Source organism: Ovis aries, chromosome 2 (assembly GCF_016772045.2).
Source record: "Ovis aries strain OAR_USU_Benz2616 breed Rambouillet chromosome 2, ARS-UI_Ramb_v3.0, whole genome shotgun sequence".
Lineage (NCBI taxonomy): Eukaryota > Metazoa > Chordata > Mammalia > Artiodactyla > Bovidae > Ovis > Ovis aries.
In genome coordinates this window covers 194,398,190-194,424,015 of record NC_056055.1, presented here as the reverse complement: position 1 = coordinate 194,424,015, position 25,826 = coordinate 194,398,190, and the positions used below count along the sequence as shown (strand labels likewise).

Below are 25,826 nucleotides of genomic sequence, written 5' to 3'. Positions count from 1 at the left end.
TTATGCCTGAACATAGTAACGTTGTATTAATGTCTTAAATTATTTTCAGTTGTGGAGAAGATAAATTATATGTGATTTCTAAAGAATCCTTGTCAAACTCTAGCAAACTAGCTTAATTATGAAAAATTAGATTTTCTGTAATGATCTCTTCTTTTGAGTGTTTAATATAAAATTACATTTGCTCAGTCATGAACTTGGTTCTTTTAAACCATTTTGTATAAGTGTAATTTCAACCTTCCTTTAGTTTTTTGGCATTTAAATCACTTATTAAAAATTATCAGTGGATTTGTACTTCTTTTAATTAAAAAGAAGCAAAGATAATGAATTTCCTTCCACAAATCTGAATACATCTTACTGCATTATGGCCCTGATACACACACAGAATTAATCTGTGCTAGTTTTGTAAATAGGAGACCAAAATGTTACTCCTCTTGTTTCAGAATTTCAATAATATGATAACTGTGCACTTATTATTCATATGACAATATCAACACATTGCAATATGAATCAAAAGAAAGTATTTCTTTTTTTTTTCTTTATAGACATTTAGGTTTCTAGGGAAATGTTGGAAAATGTAAAAAAGAACATGACTATGGCTCATAAACAACAGCTTAGAATTGTCTGAACCTCTAGAAACTGTCAGCAGCTTCCATCATTTAAATTCAACTTACATGTGGGAGAGGCAAGTGAGAGGTAAAACTGACATACAAAAAGCAAAACAGACAAAACTGTACAAATTAAAAAATGGAATGGAGGGTTTTGATTTGTTTCTGTTCTTCAAAAGCAATTTTTCCTTCATTGGAGGATAAACTCACAAGTTCAGCTTTTTGGTGATAATGAGATAGAAATTTATGCAAGTAATTCAGAAAGAAAAAATCACTGTTTACAATTTGATAAAGTAATTTTAGTTACAACAGATAACATTGAATGGTATCACTGACAAATCCTTTATCTATGTAAATAAAGTGGAAAAAATTACATGCCTACCAAGGCATGATAACTTTGTCATCTATTTAAAAAACAAAAACAAAAAGCACTGACTACTAGATTAATATTGACTCTAAAATGCAAAGGAAAAATGCATTCTAAATTTTAAAAACTTCGGATTAAGATCTACATAAAATGTGTATACTTTTTTTAACTTTTTAATAATTTAAATGGGTGTAGAACCAGTATCTATAAATCATATTTAAGCTTAGAAATCTCACTCTTTCTATTGATGCATTATGATTGTTTCAGGGACCCCTTACTTTATTTCAGACTTGATGCACATGGAGGTTTCTATTTATGCATATTTATACTATGTTTTTTTGTGGGTTTTGGGGTATTTTTTTTAGCTGAAGTACAGTTGATTTACAATTTTCAGGTGTACAAAAAGTGATTCAGTTATATGTATATATATACACTGTTTTTCAGATTATTTCTGATCATGGATTATTGTAAGATATTGAATATAGTTCCCTGTGCTACACAATAGGTCCTTGTTGTTTATCTATTTTATATGTAGTAGTTTTTATATCTCTTAGTCCCAGATTTTGAATTTATCCCTCCCGCCTTACCTCTTTGGTAATCATGAGTTTGTTTTCTATGTCTCTGGGTCTATTTCTGTTTTCTCCATACCCTCTCCAGCATCTGTTACTTGTAGATTTTTTGATGATGGCCATTCTGACCAGTGTAAAGGTAAAGAAAACTCATTGTTGTTTTGATTTGCATTTCTCTAATAATTAGTGATATTGAGCATCTTTACATGTGCCTATTGGCCATCTGTTTGTCATCTTTGGAGAAATTTCTATTTAGGTCTTCTGCCGACTTTCTGATTGGGTTGCGTGGTTTTTGTTGTTATTGAACTGTGTAAGTTTTTTTATATTTCGGATGTTAATTTCCTGCAAACAATTTCTATCATTCTGTAGATTGTCTTTTTGTTTTGATTATGGCTTGCTTTACTGTGTTTATAGGTTTAATGTGTATACTATGGCTAGTTTAAGTGGGACAAATTATATATCTGTCAAAGTGATGTACTAGAGTCAAATGGAGAAGAAAGTGGGAAGAGTGCATAGACTGGGATAAAAGAGATATTACTTTGCCAACAAAGTTCCATCTAGTCAAGGCTATGATTTTCCCAGTGGTCATATATGGATGTGATAGTTGAACTGTGAAGAAATCTGAGAGCTGAAGAATTGATGCTTTTGAACTGTGGTGTTGGAGAAGACTCTTGCAAGTCCCTTGGACTGCAAGGAGATCCAACCAGTCCATCCTAAAGGAGACCAGTCCTGGGTGTTCACTGGAAGGACTGATGCTGAAGCTGAAACTCCAATACTTTGGCCACCTCATGCAAAGAGTTGACTCATTGGAAAAGACCCTGATGCTGGGAGGGACTGGGGGCAGGAGGAGAAGGGGACCACAGAGGATGAGATGACTGGATGGCATCACCGACTCGATGGACATGAGTTTGAGTCAACTCCAGGAGTTGGTGATGGACAGGGAGGCCTGGCGTGCTGCAATTCATGGGGTCACAAAGTGTCGGACATGACTGAGCAACTTAACTGAACTGAAAAGCAGATATAAATTGTACAGTAATGCTCCCAAAATTTGAGGTGTGGAAAATGATATGAAAAATGTTGCCTTAGAATTTATTGATAACATTAATTCAGGTCATATTAGCCGTCTTTCACTAGGTAAAGCTATGGTTACAAGTGACCTCACAACCTCAGGCTTATAACATCAGTGAGTGGCATAATTCTTGCTCCCATGGCTATGGTCAATCCTGGTCTTGCTCTATTTATCTTCTCATTTAGGGACTGGTTGAAGAAACTGCTTTTATTCTGGAATATGCCTTTTTTATGCAAAGGGGACAAGCAACAAAGTTGAAATTCACATGTTGGCTTTCATACAGATTCTCACTTCTACTGACACTTCAACAACAAAAGCAAGTCATAAACCTATGAGTGATGTCATGGAACTTCAAATCATATGGCCATGGAGAGGAATGTACAGTCCTTTTATAGGCAAAATAATTCAATCTACAATAAGTGCCATATGCCTATAATGTCTTCCATGGGGAAAGTAAGACTATAGATAAGTCTCCAAAAGTAGAGATGTGAATCAGAAGTCAAATAATCATTTAACGATGACAGGCAGGAGTCTCCATTAGCACTGACATTTCTGTTTTTTTGCCTATGAAATTAGAGTAAGATGGATGTTTAAAGTAAAACTAATTTTTAAAAGGAACATGAGTTGCTTTAGTACAGGTAGAAGTATGATATATGATAATAAGAATGCAAAAGATAAACTGTGATAAACGTATAATTATAAAGTTGAAAAAATGTTCATGAAGTAATAGATTACAATTTAAAGTTATGTATTGCAAACATTAAAGCAGACACCAATACAATAACCAAAAAATATAGCAAACTAATTATTAGAAGAGGTAAGATGAAATAAATACCATAAAATATTTGCTTCACCAGAAAAAAAAAAAAAAAGACAGAAAAGGGAACAGAGGAATATAAAAAGATTGGCTAAATATGAATCAAACATCACATTGGTAGACTTAAAACCAAACATTTCAGTAATTACAGAAGTAAAGGGACTAAATACCCTGAGTAAATGCAGACGTATTCAGACTATATAGGAAAGCAAGATCCAACTGTATGTTGTTTAAAGGGAACACACTTTAAACATAAATGAATGAACATATTAAAAGTAAAGAAAAAAAAAAAACAATAAGTGAAAGAAAGCTGGTATGTTTCTCTGAATATCAGAACAAAGTAGACTTCAAGATGAATAGAGTGACCAGAGAGTAAAAGAGGGCATTTCATAATGCTAAACAGTCACTCATTAAAGAAGACGTAGACTCCTAAATGTTTGAAGTGAAGTGAAGTGAAGTTGCTTAGTCGTGCCCGACTCTTTGCGACCCCACGGACTGTAGCCTATCAGGCTCCTCTGTCCATGGGATTTTCCAGGCAAGAGTGCTGGAGTGGATTGCCATTTACACAACCAATATCAGAGCTCCCAAATATAAGATGAAACAAAAGAACCAAAGAGAAATGGAAACAATTTTACTGTCACCAGTAGAGATTTTAACACACCTTTCTCAGTAATAGAACAATTAAGCAAAAAAATCAAAAGAATTATGGATGATTTAGACCGTCAACTTAAGCTAATTAATATTTATAGAAAATCGCTCCCCATAAGAGATTACAAATCCTAAGATGCACATGGAATAGTCAAAAAGACAGATCATATTCTGGGCCATAAAACAAGTTTAAATAAATTTCAAAGGATTAAAATTAAACAGAATATTTTCTCTAACCATGATGGATAGATCACTCTGGATGGATTTTTTTAGTACATATATAACATCTTGAACACCAGACATAGACTTGTCAAACTCCAGAGAGATTTATTTCAAAGCCTGGACAATCAGGCTGATCTCTTTTCAGTACTTCAGACTTTTCAGCACTCCAAAACAATTTATTCTTGTAGCTCACACAATTCTACTTTTTGTTTCAACTCGCATCCAGGTTGATCATTTGATTGAATTTTGCATTGAGGGGATGGGGGTTGCGTAAAAAGATCTAAAATTCTTCCTACCTAACTCTAAAATCCTTTGAATTTAATGAAACCCTATATTATGCTTGTTATTTTTCATTTAATTTTAAAACCTGGAGTGACTCTTTTCTACATTTCTCTGTGTCCTTAAGACCACACAAATCTTTTGTATATTTTAAATGATTCTCAATGAATTTTGGATATTTAAGTTAAAGATAAATAAAAATAATATACCTTTGAAAACTCAGAACTATTTGGAGGTTAAAAAATGCACTACTAAATAATCCATGGGTCTAAGAAGAAATCTCAAAGGATATTACAATTTATATTTTTCACAAAAAAAGTCTTTAGAAGAAAATGTACAGATGTAAATACCTGTATTAGAAAATAAGAATGGTATCAAGCACTTTTTCCATTTTAAGAAACTAGAAAATAAATTAAACTCTAAGTTTATAGCATAAAGAAAATAATAAAAACGAGAAGGAAGCAATAAAACAGACTAGAGTGGGTCTTATCCCTTCTCCAGCGAATCTTCCCAACCCAGGAATTGAACCAGGGTTTCCTGTATTGCAGGCAGATTCTTTACGAACTGAGCTATGAGTGTGTGTGTGTATATGTGTTAGTCACTCAGTTGTGGCTGACTCTTTGTGACTCCATGGACTGTAGCCTGCCAGGTTCCTCCATCCATGGAATTCTCCAGGCAAAAACACTGGAGTTGCCATTTCCTTCTCCAGAGCCATGAGGGAAACCTGAAAATTCTTGTATAAACAATGAAATAATAATCTTCCACAAACGCTTTCATAGAATAGAGGAAATGGGAATGCTTCCCGACTCATATCATGAGGCCATTTTAACCCTAATACTAAAACAAAACGAGAACAATACAAGAAAAGAAAATTATAACCTGCATGTCTTGTGAAACACGACACAAAAATACTCACCACAATGCAAGCAAAAGAAATCCAGCAGTATATGCAAAAAAGTTATATACCATGATCAAGTTTGACTTAGCCTCAAATGTAAGGTTGGTTTAACCTATGGAAATCAATCAATATATTTCAACACACTGACAGATCAAGAGAGAAAAATCATGTCCACATGGGAAGAACAAAGAATCTTAATCTCTGCTTCACATCATGCACAAAATTCAATTTTAGGTAGATCACAAACTTAAACATAAAGTAAAATTTAAAAATTAATACACATAGAGAATAGAATAAAGCACAGAAGAATATCATATGAGTTTTGAATAGAAGACTTTTTAGAAATAACACAGAAAAGACAAATCATAAAAATAAAAAATAATTTCATCAAAATAAAATGTCTGCACATCTACAAAGAAAAAGAAATTAAAGAAAATAGACTGGGAAAATATGTCCCAATACATTGTATCTGACTAAATCTGTACTCAAAATATATTAAAAATTTCTGCAACTCAAGAATAAAACAAAAAAATGTTGAATCAAACACCAAGTTAGGAGATTTAAAACCAAACACATTAATAATTACAGTAAGAAAATGGACTAAATACCCTGATTAAATGCAGAAATATTCAGACTAGATTAAAAAAAAAGTGAGATCTGGATTTCTCCGGTGGTCCAGTGGTTGAGAATTCTCCTGCCAAAGCAGGGAACATGGGTTTGATTCCTGGTCCAGGAAGACTCCACTTGCTGTAGGGCAACTAAGCCGATGCACCACAACTACTGAGTCCGAACTGTAGGGTCCATGAGCCACAACTACTGAAGCGTGAGCACCGTAGAGCCTGTGTTCTGCAACAAGAGAAGCCACTGCAATGAGAAACCTCTGCACTGCAATTAGAGGAACATCCACTCACCACAACTAGAGAACGTCCATGCTCAGCAAGGATACCCAGCACAGTCAAAATTAACAATAAATAAAATTTTTAGAAAGTGAGGTTCTACTTTATGTTGTTTACAGGAAACACACTTTAGGCATAAGCTAAGAAACAGGTTGAAAGTAAAAAAAAAAAAAAAGAAAGAAACAATAAGAAAACGAAAGCTGGTGTGGCTATCTGAATATCAGAATCCCACTGTGAGGTATTCATCTGAGAGAAGTAACTCATGTACACAAAAATTCTTTACAAGAATATTTATAACAGCTTTATTCATAAATAGTCTTTGTTTCCAGCCAGTAACTGAAAACAAGCAGATGTCCTTGGACAAGAAAATGGAAAAATGAACCGTGGTATATTCACTCAACTGAATACCAAGTAACAAAAAGAAATAAACTACTGATATGGGCAACTACCTGAATTCATCTTAAAACTATGATGTCAACTGGTAGAAGCTGAACACAGTAATTACATAGTGTATGATTCCTTTGATGTGATATTCCAAAATAGTCCATCTGTGGTGACAGATCAGATTACTGATTGGCTTATATAGAAAGACAGAACAGTGGTAGAGAGATGGCTGAAAAGGCGGCAAAATCAAACTTTCTGGAATGATTGAGTTGGTCCTTGGCGTGTGTTCCTCAATATTGATTGAAAGACATGAGCATTTCACTGAATGTAAAATTTATTGAAATTTTGAATCAAATAAATGACATTGAATAACTGTGTTTGAACATTAATATTTCCAGAAATAGTATAACATAGTGTACTCACTTCAGCAGCACATATACTAAAATTGGAATGATAAAGAGATTAGCATGACCCCTGTGCCTGTGAAAAATTCCATATTTTTTAGAAGAGTGGGATGGGGAGAGAAGTTCAAGAGGGAGGAGACATATGTATACCTATGGCTGATTCAAGTTGATGTATGGCAGAAACCAACATACTATTGTAATTATCCTCCAATTAAAAATAAAATTTTTAAAAGCTTGAAATTCTGATTTAAAGAATCAAAAAAAAAGAAATAGTATAAGTTTGGAATATTATAAGAGGCACAGAGGCATTATAGTGAGTTCGTAAGAGAACTGGACTAATAGGTGGGTACATCCACTGTGAGAAGCTGAGTGGGGCCAGAATAGGGTCATGATAAAGGAATTTTGGTAAGAATTTCCAGATGAAACCATGAGGGCAGGGAGAATAGAGGAGAGAGGTAATTTGATCATCTCTTATAATGTTCCAATCCAGAATACTCTTATAGGAATTAATTAAATCAGTTATGACTATAGCATAGCATAGTGAAGTCGCTCAGTCTTGTCCGACTCTTTGCGACCCCATGGACTGTAGCCTACCAGGCTCCTCCATCCATGGGATTTTCCAGGCAAGAGTACTGGAATGGGTTGCCATTTCCTTCTCCAGGGGATCTTCCCTACCCAGGGATCCAACCCAGGTCTCCCGCATTGTAGGCAGACACTTTACTGTCTGAGCCACGAGGGTAGGGTAGCATGTATAAAATATTTAAAACCATAAAATGGCCTTCCCTGATGGTTCAGTTGGTAAAGAATCTGCCTGCAATGCAGGAGTTTGCCTGCAGCAATCAGGAACAGGAGACCAGGGTTCTATCCCTGGGTCAGGAAGATCTCCTAGAGGAGGAAATGGCAACCCACTCCAGTATTCTTGCCTGGAAAATCCCATGGACAGAGGAACCTGGTGGGCTACAGTCCATGGGTCGCAAAGAGTTGGACACAATTTAGCAACTAAACCACACAGTTATATAAAATATGCTTTCAGAAGCTCAACCTCCCTTACTCCTCAAATTTCCCTCAATCGTGTGCTGAAACCTAACCTTTTGTAGAAAGTGTGCTGTGTTTATTCACTTCAGTTGTGTCTGACTCTTTGTGACCTCATGGACCACAGCCTGCCAGTCTCCTCTCTCCGTGGGATTCTCTAGGCAAGAATACTGGAGTGGGTTGCCATGCCCTCCTCCAGTGTTTTATAGAATAAAGGGAAATAATTCTTTTACTTTACAACTCAAAAGGTTTAAAATACAGATGTATGGTTAAAATAATACTTTAGTATAAATGAATCTCATTCCTGCATAATCAGCAAAGGAGTGCAAATAAGCATCTGAATGCAGAGTTCCAAAGAATAGCAAGAAGAGATAAGAAAGCCTTCTTCAACCATCAATGCAAAGAAATAGAGGAAAACAACAGAATGAGAAAGACCAGAGATCTCTTCAAGAAAATTAGAGATATCAAGGGAATGTTTCATGCAAAGATGGGCTTGATAAAGGACAGAAATGATACGGACCTAACAGAAGCAGAAGATATTAAGAAGAGGTGGCAAGAATACACAGAAGAACTGTACAGAAAGGATCTTCACAACCCAGATAATCACGATGGTGTGATCACTCATCTAGAACCAGACATCTTGGAATGTGAAGTCAAATGGGCCTTAGAAAGCATCACTATGAACAAAGCTAGTGGAGCTGATGGAATTCCAGTAGAGCTATTTCAAATCCTGAAAGATGATATTGTCAAAGTGCTGCACTCAATATGCCAGAAAATTTGGAAAACTCATCAATGGCCACAGGACTGGAAAAGGTCAGTTTTCATTCCAGTCCCGAAGAAAGGCAATGCCAAAGAATGCTCAAACTACTGCACAATTGCACTCATCTCACATGCTAGTAAAGTAGTCCTCAAAATTCTCCAAGCCAGGCTTCAGCAATATGTGAACCATGAACTTCCTGATGTTCAAGCTGGTTTTAGAAAAGGCAGAGGAACCAGAGATCAAATTGCCAACATCCACTGGATCATGGAAAAAGCAAGAGAGTTCCAGAAAAACATCTCTTTCTGCTTTATTGACTATGCCAAAGCTTTTGACTGTGTGGATCACAATAAACTGTGGAAAATTCTGAGAGAGATGGGAATACCAGACCACCTAACCTGCCTCTTGAGAAATCTGTATGCAGGTCAGGAAGCAACAGTTAGAACTGGACATGGAACAACAGACTGGTTCCAAATAGGAAAAGGAGTATGTCAAGGCTGTATATTGTCACCCTGCTTATTTAACTTATATGCAGAGTACATCATGAGAAAGGCTGGACTGGAAGAAACACAAGCTGGAATCAAGATTGCCGGGAGAAATATCAGTAACCTCAGATATGCAGATGACACAACTCTTATGGCAGAAAGTGAAGAGGAACTAAAAGCCTCTTGATGAAAGTGAAAGTGGAGAGTGGAAAAGTCGGCTTAAAGCTCAACATTCAGAAAATGAAGATCATGGCATCCGGGCCCATCACTTCATGGGAAATAGATGGAGAAACAGTGGAAATAGTGTCAGACTTTATTTTGGGGGGCTCCAAAATCACTGCAGATGGTGACTGCAGCCATGAAATTAAAAGACGCTTACTCTTTGGAAGAAAAGTTATGACCAACCTAGATAGCATATTGAAAAGCAGAAATATTACTTTGCCGACTAAGGTCCATCTAGTCAAGGCTATGGTTTTTCCAGTAGTCATGTATGGATATGAGAGTTGGACTTTGAAGAAGGCTGAGCGCCAAAGAATTGATGCTCTTGAGCTGTGGTGTTGGAGAAGACTCTTGAGAGTCCCTTGGACTGCAAGGAGATCCAACCAGTCCATTCTGAAGGAAATCAACCCTGGGATTTCTTTGGAAGAAATGATGCTAAAGCTGAAACTCCAGTACTTTGGCCACCTCATGCGAAGGGCTGACTCATTGGAAAAGACTTTGATGCTGGGAGGGATTGGGGGCAGGAGAAGAAAGGGACGACCGAGGATGAGATGGCTGGATGGCATCACTAACTCGATGGACGTGAGTCTGAGTGAACTCCTGGAGTTGGTGATGGACAGGGAGGCCTGGCGTGCTGCAATTCATGGGGTCGCAAAGAGTCGGACACGACTGAGCAACTGAACTGAACTGAACTGAAGCACCAATTCTTCTTGTTTTTTATACTTTGAAAAGAACAGGAAAAAGGAACAGTACAGTTCAACACATGAATTCCAAGGATCTAGCATGTGCTAATTCAATAGTTATCAAGCTTTTGTGACTGTGACCTTTAGAAAGAAACAAAATTTACGTTGCAGCTCTGGTTGGATATCATATGTATAACAAAAATAGTGTTATAAGGTAAATACTATACTTGCTAAATAAGATGCGGTCTGTGTTTTCTGTCCCAGTACCTTCTGCTTCATGTTTACAAAAATGTTTGCAAAAATGCTGATAGAGCCTCACTAACTGTATTTCCCTACCCACTAATACATTGTGAATTGTGGTTGGAAAAATACAGTGCTATCCTTGCTACTCAAAATGTGGTCTGTGGACCAGCAGCAGCAGTTTCTGGGAGCCTGTAAGAAATTTAGAACCTCAGGATACACCTCACATTTACTGAATCAGAATATTTATTTTAACAAAACTTCCAGGTGCTTCTTGTGCAATTTAAAGTGGCAGAAGTCCTGAGCCAGACATTCACTGCAAGAGGAGGATGCTTGAGACAGAGGAAGTCTTCTCAGTATTGTTTAGGCAGAGATGCTTAGGAGCAAGTTGTTAAGTGTGTGTGTGTGTGTGTGTGTGTGTGTGTGTGTGTGTGTGTATTTCCAAGCCCCAGGCCTACAAATTCAGTACCTCTGAGGTTATCTCAAGGCATTTATCTAAAAAACAATATGTAAATTAACAAACCAAATCTACAGAGGTTCTGAGCCCAACCCTATTTAAGAATCATTGGTCTATAGTGTTAAATGGATGCTGGATGCTGATTTGTTTATTACAAAGGTACAAATCTGGGCTTCAGAAAGTATGGAAATATTTTACTTTATTTTTCATTGTGATTGCTTCACATTTTATTCCCAGAATATTTGTTGAGGGAGATTTTGCTACTGCTACTTCTGGGCTTACTTCTCTATGTGGGAGAATTTCCAAACATCTCAAGTCTACCAGTAACTGCCCTTTTATAGAAATGTAATGTGACTTCCAGTAGAAATATTATTATTAGTTCCGCTGAGTTAGCACGATTCATTGCCTGGATTACTTCCAGTAGATCCCTAACCAAGGATCCCTGCTGTGAAAGAAGATGGGGCTGCCCATAAGTGGCTATAACTGTTCATTAAGGACCTTCCCATTGTGTTAGTATGTTTCCTGACTGATAGGAAGTTTTAGTCTAGAAGCTGCTAATCTTGCTAACACTAAAAGGCTCTCTCCCATTAGCAGTTTCTGTGTTGCATTAATAATAAGTAATAAAGAGATGGGCCTCAGCTGTTCAGGCTCCCCTGAGGTGAGGCCCCAGCTTCCTTCTTATCCCCATAGTCCACTCTAATGGTCTCGCCTCTATTAATGTAATAGAGTGGATAATAAGTGCTGTCTATTTTAGCAGAGTCTAGAATTCCTCTTTCTTTCTGGGGAGGAACACCACTTTTTTAGACTTCAATTTAAAAACTATACCATCAGTACTTTTGCAGTTGAAGTTGATCTGTTTAATTCATAACTTTTTTAATGTGCAGTGCAAATCAAGTACAGGGAAAAAAATGTTGCTTTGGAAAAAATAAATCTATCTTTCCTGGAAAAACTATAAAACACAACTCTCTAAATGATGGTTTTGTTTTGTTGTTGTTGTTGTTATTCTGGTAAATCAAATCACTTATTTGCTGAGCAGTAAATTGGAAAATAAGGAATAAAGAGCTTTGCTTTTGTAACTATCAATAACTCTCATGTTAATAAACAAAGAATAAATTATGAAAATATCATATTAAATAAGTAAAGTTGAATATGTTAGGTTCAGGGTGCACTTTAATAAATGATGTCTTTGTTAAAAATGTTACCTTACTAGGGTTCATAATGCTAGAAGCCAATGCCATACTTAATTATGTTCTTTTTCTATTGAAAATGCATAACCTTTTGCAAAAATACACTTTTTAAGGATCTCTGGATTTCAACATGTTTTTAAGTATATAATCTGTCCATGGAATAATATTATCTATGCAGTTGTTAGGTTGTTGCAGTTTTTTATCTATAAGTAAAGCTATTTTTGCTGTCAACTACATATTTTTTAATTCATGAATAGTAATCTTCATCTAAAAGTATTGCTCAGATTTTTTGAAATATAAATTTATTTATTTTAATTGGAGGTTAACTACTTTGCAATATTGTATTGGTTTTGCCATACATCAACATGAATCCACCGCAGGTATACACGTGTTCCCCATCCTGAACCCTCCTCCCTCTTCCCTCCCCGTACCATCCCTCTGGTCGTCCCAGTGCACCAGCCCCAAGCATCCAGTATCATGCATTGAACCTGGACTGGCGATTCGTTTCATATATGATATTATACATGTTTCAATGCCATTCTCCCAAATCATCCCACCCTCTCCCTGTCCCTCAGAGTCCAAAAGTCCGTTCTATACATCTGTGTCTCTTTTGCTGTCTCGCATACAGGGTTATTGTTACAGTCTTTCTAAATTCCATATATATGCGTTAGTATACAGTATTGGTGTTTTTCTTTCTGACTTACTCCACTCTGTATAATAGGTTCCAGTTTCATCCACCTCATTAGAACTGATTCAAATGTATTCTTTTAATGGCTGAGTAATACTCCATTGTGTATATGTACCACTGCTTTCTTATCCATTCATCTGCTGATGGACATCTAGGTTGCTTCCATGTCCTGGCTATTATAAACAGTGCTGCGATGAACATTGGGGTACACGTGTCTCTTTCAATTCTGGTTTCCTTGGTGTGTATGCCCAGCAGTGGGATTGCTGGGTCATAAGGCAGTTATATTTGCAATTTTTTAAGGAATCTCCACACTGTTCTCCATAGTGGCTGTACTAGTTTGCATTCCCACCAACAGTGTAAGAGGGTTCCCTTTTCTCCACACCCTCTCCAGCATTTATTGCTTGTAGACTTTTGGATAGCAGCCATTCTGACTGGCGTGAAATGGTACCTCATTGTGGTTTTGATTTGCATTTCTCTGATGATGAGTGATGTTGAGCATCTTTTCATGTGTTTGTTAGCCATCTGTATGTCAGATTTTTATTTCTTGAACTCAAATACTAAATTTTTAAAATTGATTTACACTATTTTCCCCTAATTTTGAAAGCTTAATTTTATAATTAGATTGTATACAGCATATTTTTACACTTGTAATTTATGGTCTAAGCCAACATGAATAACAATCATCAGTGACAAGTGTATATTTTTAAATAAAATATATGTTCATAGCCCTTATAGAAGAAATCACAATGATGGGCTCTGTGCAACATTTATGTAATATTCAAGAAAGTAGTATAAAAAACAATTAAAATGTGTTTTCTAAATCTTATAATTAATATATTTTTCCTTATAAGTACTTTTTACATCTCGAGGGGGAGAAAAGACATATCTAAAAAGTCAAAGCTGCCACCTTAATTTTTTAAGTTATATATTAAAGCCTTTAAATGAAAAAGTCTATAATTTAGGACTGAGAAAATTTTAAGTGTTTCTTATAGACACTAGATTTTTCCTCTAGGCCAGTAACAATTTTGTTGTTGTTCAGTCACTCAGTCATGTCCAACTCTTTGCGACCCCATGTACTACAGCACGCCAGGCTTCCCTGTCCTTCACCATCTCCTGGGGCTTACTCAAAAATCATGTCCATTGAGTTGGTGATACCATGCAATTTAAATTATTTTTAATTAATTCTTTCATATGGTTTATTAACCAACCAATTTTGATAAATCCAGTAAACTCTATTGTTTATTTTTCTGGTAAAAAGAATTATTCACTACATTTCAGTAACTAGCATGTCATTGTTTTCTTCAAATTTGGGGAAGAAGAAAGTCAAATATGACAATCTTAATGGAGCTCCAATTGCAAAAATGTCTATTGGAAAAGTAGCAGCTTTCATATAAAATAGTCTTGGAGCTGATATTATGCACACTTATCTGAATTCTTTTTGTTCCCTTTTTTCTATCTTATAGTCCATGAAGGCTCAGGAGAAACCAGTCAAAAGGAGACATCCACCTGTGATATTTGCCAGTTTGGTGCAGAATGTGATGAAGATGCTGAGGATGTCTGGTAATGTGCTGTTTTATTCTTTTAAACAAAATAATGGTAAATAATTTATTTTTACTGTATCATTTCCTAAAAGAAGACATTTTCAGCATTTTTTAAAATCCAGTTCTCAACTAGGAAAGATGAGGGCTACAATAACAGGAAGGAATTTCTGCAGCTGAACTAAGAGTTGGGTCAGCCAAACAGCTGTCTAGGGAATTACTTGATAAGATATAATAAGATATCACTGAGGCTCCCAAATACTGTCAATGTTAAGAGATGGAGAGAAAAAGTGTATTTACCAAAACATCTCTCAAGAAGCATGGTCAATAAACAATGGATAATTGCTAATCTGCTCCAAGATGGTGGATCTGGGTAACCACAGAGGTTTTATTTAAAGGTATATATATGCACACCCATAGCTGAATTAGGGAGCTGTTAGGGCAAGGAATGGTTTCTGAGCCACCGTCTAGGATCAACTACTCCCTTCATTCAGGTGTTACTCAGCTTCTCCTTTAAAGATACACTCAACAGATTTTGAATATTCATTATTTTAAATAAGTCTGCCTTCTAGGGCATCCACTCTCATACTGGAGTAGGTTGTCATTTCCTTCTCCAGGGCCCACATGTATTGGCCCTACCCAGATCTCATACCCACAGTGAACAACCCAAAGGTTTTTGTGTGGCATAATAGTAGAAAGGGGCGATCTTTCTTTCTCTCTATCTCTCTCTCTTAATATACAACTTTTATACACATATCTCTCAGGAATTGTGTTTGTTTGCCTAGAGCAGTTAACAATCATTTTGATCAAAGTAGGTAAGGGAGTAAATCTTAAATGTTCTCACCGCACATAAAAAATAACTGGTAATTATGTGAGGTGATGGAAGTGTTAGCTAACACTATGGTGGTGATCACATTGCAATATACACATTGTACACCTTAACATTTACAATGTTATATACCAATTATACTTCAGTAAAGTTGGGGGGAAAAAGCACAATCATTTTGATCAAACAGTTTGTGGGTGGAGGGAATTTAGCTAAGAAACAGGAAAAGTTAAGGCAAGACAATTTTGACAAAAATGAAACAGTCTATACCTGAAACAATTTAGAGTATTTTTAATGTAGATTAAACTGAGGATTCCAACTAAGCAAACTGAGATTGCTTAAGGTAAATTAACAAAGAACTTACAAGTAGGCACTGCTATTACCCAGCCAGGTGAAACAGTCACCCATTAATATAAGCTGGCATCAGTAGGATTTCCATGCCTGTCAGACATTAGCCAGTGGTCAGCTAGGAGCCAAGTCAGGGAGTCTATACACTAGTTTGACCATCCTGAGGTAAACAAACATATGTGTTCTTAAGAATCTCCTGGATATCTTAATGACTGATGAATTTTAGGTTCCAAAACCTGGCTGATCATCAGGATTACTTAGGGAATTTTTGGAACACATCTTTAGTTCCATGTCAAAATTAATGAATCAGAATTTCAGAGAAGTGGGACTTAAAACTTTACTTATTAAAACTCCCCAGATGGTTGTATAAATATTGCTCTAAGATAAATGACCGACTCAGAGAATTATTCTCCTTCTACATGCTTTGAGTCAGACAGGACTGAGTGACTGAACTGAACTGACTGAAATACTTAAAAGCTCTGTGCAGTTTTAGTCATTATATATCAAGACACGTTGATAGGAAATGTATCTTTAAAATATCTTAGTTTTTTTTTGTTTGTTTGTTTTTACTTTACAATACTGTATTGGTTTTGTCATACATTGACATGAATCCACCACAAATAAATATCTTAGTTTTTAATGTTTGTTGATGACTACATCTATAGTTTAACTTTATTTTTAATGCTATTAAATATCTTACTATCAGCTATTTTACTTTTAACAAATTCACATGGATCTCAAATTTTTTCTTAAGAATTTCCCATTCCCCATTCTTGTCTAATGATCATTCACTTTACAACTGCAAAGATCTAAGAAATGGTATGATAATAGCAGATTAAAATGACTGATTATTTACTATGGGCTTGACCTATATGTATGCATTCTTTTTTTTCTCAGTTATGTAATAATCCTAGGAGTAGAATTCTATTATGATCACTTTACAAAGAGGAAATTGAGTTTTAAAGTGTTTAAGTGGCAGGTCAAGATAAAGATATGAGGTGAAAGTAACTCGAGGATGTTAGTATAACAATTCAACCAGAGATGCAATTAAAATATTTCTCCCCTGTCATGTCTGGAATAATGTGGTGGACAGATTGCAGGCAGCTTAGATCCAATGACTCAAGACCTCCAGGGTTAGAGCTGGGGACAAGAGACAAGCCTGCAGCAGGCAGTGGGAAAATGTCCAGGCAAGCAGTGTCACTCTGGTGTTCTAGCAAAAGCTCAGATCTGTGGTATGTGGGTAGACAGAACAAGGAGATTAGAGCAAGTTAAGTGGCATCAGAAAGATTCAACAGCCATGGCTGCTAGAATTAGGAAAAGAAATTCAGTTACAAAGGGAACAGGAAGAAGGGCAAAGCAGAACCTCAATCATCAAGGAATTGGAAAATGAACCAAGGACAGATACTGGATACCCACCTACTGGAACTAGTGTACAGAGCCAAGTCTTGGCTACAAAGGGCTGGGACAAGCCCTTGGATCTCAGAAATAAGTTACAGGGTCAGAATGAAGCCAGCAGCAAGGCTGCTGGTGGATGAATCAGTTAGCTTTTGGCTAGGACATCTTGTACGCCCCCAGCCTAGAGACAAGATTAGTTCCAAAATGCAGAATAAAGCTGAACCTCCAGATGGGGCTAAGTGGCCATAGCTGTGAAGATTAGAGGGATGCAGGGGGCAGGGAGCCAAGAAGATCATTATATTTCCCCGGCAAGAATGAAAAGTTGTTCGCATTTAATAAAATGTACTAAAAATGTCCAATGTAAGCAAGAACGAATGGTGCTGAAATGAGAAGCGTATTGATTTTCATTTACATAAATACCTTTGTATGTTAACATATTGTATTTAGTTATGGCCATGAAGGGCAGATTGGAAACAGCTGAAGGACACAAGAAGAAAGTAATAAATGAAATTAAATAGGCATGGAATGCAAGAGGCTATAAAGTAAGATAGGAGGCAATAGGGGAGTGATCTGACTCAGTACTAGTCAACTGGATCAGGGGAGCTTGATGTGCTATTGATTTTGGATGAAACCACGGTCAAGTCCTCTCACAAACATAAAACACTGCGTATGCTGGAAACAAAGACTACCAGTCAGTGTTTAGCTCTGTTTTTTCCTTTGACATTAACTAAACTATAGTTTTATGCATAAAGTTTCCTCAATTCTACATTACAAAATAATAACAAGATGTGAATAAATACTACTGAGAAATAATATTATTGTAATCACAATACTGAAACAAATGTGAAATATTCCTGATTTTTCTTTAACCCTAGATTAAGAGATTAATATTTGCATTTTACTACAAGGCCTAAATCTGACTATTCAATGATGTTCAGATATTTTCTAGATGAAGGTAAACCTTTGTTAGAATTAAAAAGCCAGTGTGCAATCAGCTGATCTTGTTTTCATAGTTAGATGAGTTTTTGAGTTAAGAAGCAAGTTACATTGGACATGCGGAAGAAAATTTTAAAAAAATAAATGGGGGAAGGGTAAGGAGAGTAGAGGAATAGGAGAAAAAAATAACAAAGAATGACATTGATAAACCATGATACTAATAATATAACATGTAAATGCCTTTATTTTGGAAAAAAAACAGATGATTTATGAACTTATACAACCTCTCCCTTATGTTCTATGGTGTCCTTTTAAGGTTTTCCTCTTGTTTTCTTTTTCTTATGGAAAACATCAAGGCTGTAGAAAATGGTCAGATTTTCTCAGCAGAAAGAAAGAACATTGCTACAAAAGATTCTTCAGTTATAGATATTTACCTATATATAAGAAACAGTTATGCTTTCAAAAGAGTGTTAAAAGTCCACATGGTAAGTGATCCACACCACAGATATATCGACTCTCACACTGAGGCATCCCTTTACTTAGAATAGACTTCAAAAATAATGGAACACCTGTGCAAAGCGATGTGCATGCCTATTTATGGGGAAAGGGTTAAGAGGCAAAGAAAAGAAGGGCTTAGAAGATTGTTTCTCTTTATATATAGGCTGAAAAAGAGTCAAAAATAATACATTTATACATCAAAGAGACTCTCAAATACATTCTGCCAAGTATAATTTATAAAAAAAAGAAGGGCTTCTAAGTCAGACATAATAAAATTGACTCATTGTAAAGCAATAAAGCCCCATCTGATAGCACTGGGAATACTGATTTATGATTTCAACAAATATTTCTGATACTTGCTTGGTTTTAGAAATAGCTTTATATCCCCTTAATTATCTCACCTGATAAATTATTTCAGTAAGTCCAAATTAGGTCAGCAGCAACTCTGCACTGGAAAGTAGTCCTAAGAAGTAATTAGCCTAGAACTTTCTGTTGGTCCTGTCAGTCAGAAGTAGTTCAGAGCCCTGGGGTTGATTCCTGATTTAATATACGAAAAAAGCAAGTTGATAGCTGGGTCTGATCATAGGAAGGGCTGAGTATGAAATTGGCTGCATGCCTAACATTTCCAAGTTATTAGGCTAGATCAAGGAAGAGAGCACAGGTGTAAGAACACATGGAGCTGGGTGACAAATGGCATAAAATGGCAACCTAAATTATTATGTATATTTGCTTCATACATGTGCTTTATCAGTCTTTACATTGCTCTTGTATTATTCTCAACACACAGCCCCCATTAGCTAGATCATATTGGCTTAAATGCTATTAATTCCTCAGTAGTCATTCATTTTGTCTTTGAAAGCATTAATGACGTTTTTCAGATTTTGTGCCTCAAATCCTTGTGTTTAACTGTAATGGTAAGAAAGGAGAAAAGCAAAGTCATTTAGTAAAAAAGAGTTCAGAAGAGAAAATGAATGAGCATCTATTTTTTTCCTTTATTTCATTGCTGTTCTGTGACTGAAAACAGGGTGTGGGATTTGGCATCCCTTTTGTGAGCCTCTCCCACAAAGACAGTTTAGTTTGAAGTCTTTAACATCTTGCTCCTTTGATCTAAGAAGGCTCCTTGTCACTAGGAAGACTGTGTGTCACTGGCATCATTCCCACCTTTAATGCATTTTGGACTGTGGAGAATCATGAATATTTGAAGTGGGGCAGTGGCCGAGGATGCTCCTTGGCACTAGATTTCACCATACATATAAGTGAATTAGGAATTAGATCCTGCTGACTTCAGTGCATTTGGGTTATGAGTTTAATAGGGAAAATTAGGACACCTCTAAGTCTTACGATTTTGAAATAATTTCTTCTTAAAACTGCTACTGGTCGACAATTGAAAAAAAGATTGTGTTGCTATTGGAAAGTTTCCACATATTTCCTACCAAGTAAAAGGATCAGTTGGGATTGTATGTGGGATATCTAAAGAAGAAGATGCTGATTAGTCACAAAATTTTAGTGAACCATGAGTTTATTCAGTCTTCCCCCCAGGGTGTTTTCTTTCTATTGATTCCTTTTGCTCTCTTGCCTTAGAACTGTAAATGTGGTTACCATAATTAGGACTGACTTCTAACGTGAGTTTACTCATGGAGAGAATAAAACACACACACACACACACAAATAGAAAATCATTCTAGTCCAGAAAATCCAAAGTTTTAGTTGGATTTAAGGCTTTATGAGAAAACCTTCTTATTTCTAAGTCACCTGTGGTTAGTATGTTGCCTCCCTCAAATTGCCTCTTCTCTGCCATGAAGACAAGGTTGTCACCTCTGAAAACTGCTATTGTGTCATCTGTTTGTATAGATGGGTGGGGTCTGAAGAGGAGACATCTCTCATTCAACACTTCGTTTCTCCCAGAAAGTTTTTTCAGAGAGAGGGGGAAATATATAGCTCCTGATTTAGGGAAACACAGAAACACACCCCTTTCCTCTTCCATAATTTCAAGAAAAATATGCTGATGTTTGCATTTTTAGCAAATCTATGTCCTAATATAAAAGAGTTTAATTGTGTTATTTCCTTCTTGTATTTATCTGCCTATCTTAAACAAGAAAAAATAATTTGTACTTTTTAAAAATTTCACACAACTTTAAAAATACCATAATAAATAGGACTAGTATTTGTAACAGTCTGTGCAACAGTCTGTGCCTACAAACACCATGTCTATGACTCACACATCCCTCAGCCAACAGAAGGAAAGAACATGAAGTTGCTCAGTTGTGTCCAACTTTTTGCAACCCCATTGACTGTAGCCATCCATTAGATTTTCCAGGCAAGAATACTGGAGTGGGTTGTCATTTCCTTCTCCAGGGGATTTCCCCAACTCAGGGATTGAACCCAGGCCTCCCACATTGCAGGTAGACTCTTTACCATCTGAGCCACCAGGTAAATAGTCAGGTCTACCAACTGAAGCTGAACACTTTAAGTGTTACTTAGCAAGATGAATAAATAACGATGCCACTTCAAATGCACAACAGATCGTTCCAAAAAAAAGACAAACCAAAAAATGTACAACTAACCTACCTCCAAATTTGAGTTGGGCTTTGCAAAAAGTGAGACTTTTAAAATAAAATTGAAATTTGAAAATAAATCATGGTCTTTAAAATAAAGACATACCTCAGGTCTTCCACGTACTGGGTTGCTTAAAAAGGAATTGGATTTTCACTTAAGTTCTGAAGAGTGTTTTGAATTTTTCTCAGTAATGATGCTTCAACTGTGCTATTTATCATGCAATGATTAGTGAAACTTAATTAGGACATGATAGGTGCAGATATGGATCTGGCATAGAGTACCAAGATATACAGGAAGAAAGTATTGGAAACTTTAATATGTTTCATATGTTTTCATAATTTTTATTTAGTTCAGACAGTAGAAATCAGGTAACTTCCATTTTATATAAAAATAATGAAATACTACATGAAGGCAAATAAAGGAAACAAAACTTCTAAGGCTAAATTGTATTTCTACCACTAAATTAACTCTTTTCATTACTGGTTTCCCTTTTACCTGCTTGGGTAAACTGTACTCTGCTAATGGGGCACGCCTGCCTTATTTCTAGTGCTCACTCACCAAACTCCCATACACAAATTTTTCTTGAGTTTTCTCACTCAGTTTCTAGTATATTAAATCAGGGAATACAAGCCCATGCTCCAACATCACAACATAACATCCCAGTCTCAAAGATATTAAAAAAAAAAAAAAGAATCTCATTCTAGTCATCAAAAGATGGCAGGATTTTCAAAAGCATGTGTTTCCTGTGTGGCAAGTACCTTGGTAATATTTACATTCATGGAGCCATTTAATACTCCTTCTAACCTTATAAAGGGTTTCCCAGGTGGTGCTAAAGAATTCGCTTAGCAATGCAGGAGATGCCGAGACCAGGGTTCAATCCCTGGGTCAGGAAGATCCTCTGGAGGAGGGCATGGCAATCCACTCCAGTATTCTTGCCTGGAGAATCCCATGGACAGAGAAGCTTGGAAGGCTACAGTCCATATTGTCACAAAGAGTCAGACATGACTGAGCAAATTAAAACACACACACGCAACCTTATGAAGTTAGATATGCTGCTACTGCTAATTCGCTTCAGTCGTGTCCGACTCTGTGCGACCCCATAGATGGCAGCCCACTAGGCTCCTCTGTCCCTGGGATTCTCCAAGCAAGAATACCGGAGTGGGTTGCCATTTCCTTCTCCAATGCATGAAAGTGAAAAGTGAAAGTGAAGTCACTCAGTCCTGCCCGACTCTTAATGACCCCAGGGACTGCAGCCTACCAGGCTCCTCCGTCCATGGGATTTTCCAGGCAAGAGTACCAGAGTAGGGTGCCATTGCCTTCTCCATTAGATATGCTAACAATTCTCATTTTACACAAAAGGAAACTGAGGCACACGGAGGTTAAGCAAACCACCCAAAGCCTAACAGTAAGTGGAAGAATTAGGATTTGAACCCTACTAGGCTGACTCCAGGGAGAAGGCACCATGCCCTTAATCACCACTCACTATCTTCTCATATGTTTAATGATGTGTGTGTGTGTGTGCAGTGTGTATTATGTGTATAAGGCACACATATACATGTTGGATATACTCGGTATAGAATTTCACACTTTTTTTTTGTTTTTGAAATAGAAAATGCTACCACTTTGGGATAAAGTCTAACAATACCAGGTTCACATTACCAATGATGTCCTTTGAAATATTTTCTTTCCCATTAAATATATACACCTTATTTTTGGCAGATTGTATGGTTTTTACTTGTTTTCTGCAGATATATCAAATCATTATAGATGAAGACTATCCTTAATTCTGACTATGTTGCCCAAATAGATGAACAGATTATTAACCATGAGGTTGCAGAGACGAGACAAATCTTGACCAAAACCTGGTTCTTTGAGGTGTTTCAAGTTCAGTTTGCTGGTTTTGAGTAAGGCAATAGCAACCATGATTATGAAACAGGGTGAACATTATTTATATCTAAAACAAGTGATGTGCATGTGGGCTAAGTTACTATAGTCATGTCCAGCTCTTTGCTACCCTATGGACTACTGTAGCCCACCCAGGTCCTCTGTGCTTTAGATTTTTATCCAGAAAAGAGGCATATAACATAAAAGTTGGTGATGTTCAGTCGTTCAGCCATATCCAACTCTTTAAGACCCCATGGGATGCAGCACACCAGTCTTCCTTGTCCTTCACCATCTCCTGGACATTGCTCAAACTCATATCCATTGAGTCAGTGATGCCATCCAACCATCTCATCCTCTGTCATCTCCTTCTCCCCCTGCCTCCTATCTTTCCCAGCATCAGAGTCTTTTCCAGTGAGTCAGCTCTTCTCATCAGGTGGCCAAAGTATTGAACCTTCACCTTCAGCATCAATCCTTCCAGTGAATATTCAGGGTTGATTTCCTTTAGGATTGACTAGTTTGATCTCCTTGCAGTTCAAGGGACTCTCAAGAGTCTTCTCCAACACAGTCCAAAAGCATCAGTTCTTTGGTGCTCAGCCTTCTTTATGGTCCAACTCTCACATCCAGAGTCATCAACACATGACTACTGGTAAAACCATAGCTTTGACTATATGGACCTTTGTTAGTGAATTAATGTCTCTGCTTTTTAATACATTGTCTAGGTTTGTCATAGCTTTTCTTCTAAGGAACAAGTGTCTTTTAATTTCATGGCTGCAGTCAGCATCTGCAGTGATTTTGGAGCCCCCAAAATAAAATATGCCACTGTTTCCATTGTTTCCCATCTATTTACCATGAAGTGATGGGACCTGATGCCATGATCTTAGTTTTCTGAATGTTGAGTTTTAAGCCCGCTTTTTCACTCTCCTCTTTCACCTTCATCAAGAGGCTCTTTAGTTCCTCTTCACTCTCTGCCATATGGGTGGTGACATCTGCATATTTGAGGTTATTGATATTTCTCCTGGAAATCATGATTCCAGCTTGTGGTTCATCCAGTCTGGCATGTCACATGATATGCTCTGCATATAAGTTGAATAAGCAAGATGACGGTATACACCCTTGCTGTACTCCTTTCCCAATTTTGAAACAGTCAGTTATTCCATGTCCATTTCTAACAGTTGCTTCTTTTCCTACATACAGATTTCTGAGAAGGCAGGTAAGGTGGTCTGGTACTCCCATCTGTTTAAGAATTTTCCACAGTTTGTTGTGATCCATACAGTCAAAGATTTTAGTGTAGTCAATAAAGCAGAAGTAGGTATTTTTTTGGAACTCTATTGCTTTTTCGATGATCCAACAGATGTTGGCAATTTGATCTCTGGTTCCTCTGCCTTTACTAAAACCAGCTTGAACATCTGGAAGTCCACAGTTCACATACTGTTAAAGCCTAGCTTGGAAGATTTTGAGCATGGTCTTTCTGTCATGTGAAATGAGTGAAATTGTGTGGTAGTTTGAACATTCTTTGGCATTGCCCTTCTTTGGGATTGGAATGAAAACAGACTTTTTCCAGTCCTGTGGCCACCAATGAGTTTTCCAAATTTGCTGGCATATTGAGTGCAACACTTTGACAGCATCATCTTTTAGGATTTGAAATAGCTCAACTGGAATTTCATCATCTCCACTAGCTTTGTTTGTAGTGAGGCTTCCTAAAGCCCACTTGACCTCGCACTCCAAGATGTCTGACTCTGGTGAGTGATCACACTTTCCAGAGGTTATGGTTATAACCTTTCCATGGTTGTCCAGATTATTAAGATCTTTTCTGTATAGTTCTTCTGTGTATTCTTGCCACCTCTTCTAAGTATCTTCTGCTTCTGTTAAGTCCATACCATTTCTGTCCTTTACTATGCCTATCTTTTCATGAAATATTCCCTTGGTATCTCTAATTTTCTTGAAGAGATCTCTAGTTTTTCCCATTCTATTGTTTTCCTCTATTTCTTTGCATTGTTTACTTAGAAAAGCTTTCTTATCTCTCCATGCTGTTCTTTGGAACTCTGCATTCAGATGGGAATATCTTTCCTTTTCTCCCTTGCCTTTCACTTCTCTTCTTTTCAGATATCCATTTTGCCTTTTTTGCGTTTCTTTTTCTTGATGGTTTTGCTCACTCCTCCTTCCTTTAATGCTGGGGCCACTACTAGCAATATTTCCAAGGGCTGTACAAAAGGGCTGTACATTGAGGAACCCAGAACAGCAAGGGCACTCACTGCTCAGTAAGCCATTCATTAAGAAAGGTAAGACTTCATTCCTTAGTGTTTTTGGAATAGTTGATAGGCTACATGTGCCTTCCCAAATGGAAAAGAAGGTTTATTACACATTCATATTCTCACTACAAGAATAGAAATTATGAGATATAAAAAAGAAGGAAGAATCACCAAATTAAATGGCAAGTAAATATGGCCCATATGCCAGTAAGCCTTAATCCCTATCTAAGTGGCAATGTTCTGCTATATCTTTTTATTTAGCACTTACAAATATAATTCCAAGCTTATTTCCCAATCTAATATATGTTTTGATGATTACATAAAAATGGAATTTGCTGTGGCTTTTTCTGATTGTAAAAGTTGTACATGTTTATCATAGAAATGTCAAAAGCCTAGAAATATTACAATGCCATTCCACTATTCCAAGATAACTACTGTAAAATTTAGAGGTCTGTTTCCCCCATGTCTGGGTGTATGTGTATCTGCACACGTGTGTGTATGTATTTTTGATGAGCCTTATCATATTTTATAGATCAACTAAGCCTCTCTCTTGAAAATTTTACTTAACCCTAAGGCTGTGTTTGGAGATTTTTACGAATGCTAAATGAATTTATGAATAATGTATTTCAATTAGAACATAATTTCTGTGGCCCAAATTCTAATTATTCTTTCAAAATTTTTTTCATTTCT

General features: G+C 36.6%; 1 protein-coding gene and 1 pseudogene across 2 annotated transcripts in view; both read left to right on the top strand.

Annotated features, from left to right (window-relative positions):
- Nucleotides 1-25,826, top strand: part of TMEFF2 (transmembrane protein with EGF like and two follistatin like domains 2) — a 284,403-nt gene that overhangs the window by 142,544 nt on the left and 116,033 nt on the right. For both annotated transcript variants that reach the window (XM_027965049.3, XM_060410149.1), the window contains exon 5: nt 14,370-14,466. In XM_027965049.3, the coding sequence (XP_027820850.1) occupies nt 14,370-14,466 (97 nt within the window). The remainder of the gene's footprint in view (nt 1-14,369; nt 14,467-25,826) is intronic.
- LOC114113363 (U6 spliceosomal RNA) lies at nt 7,170-7,256 on the top strand (annotated as a pseudogene).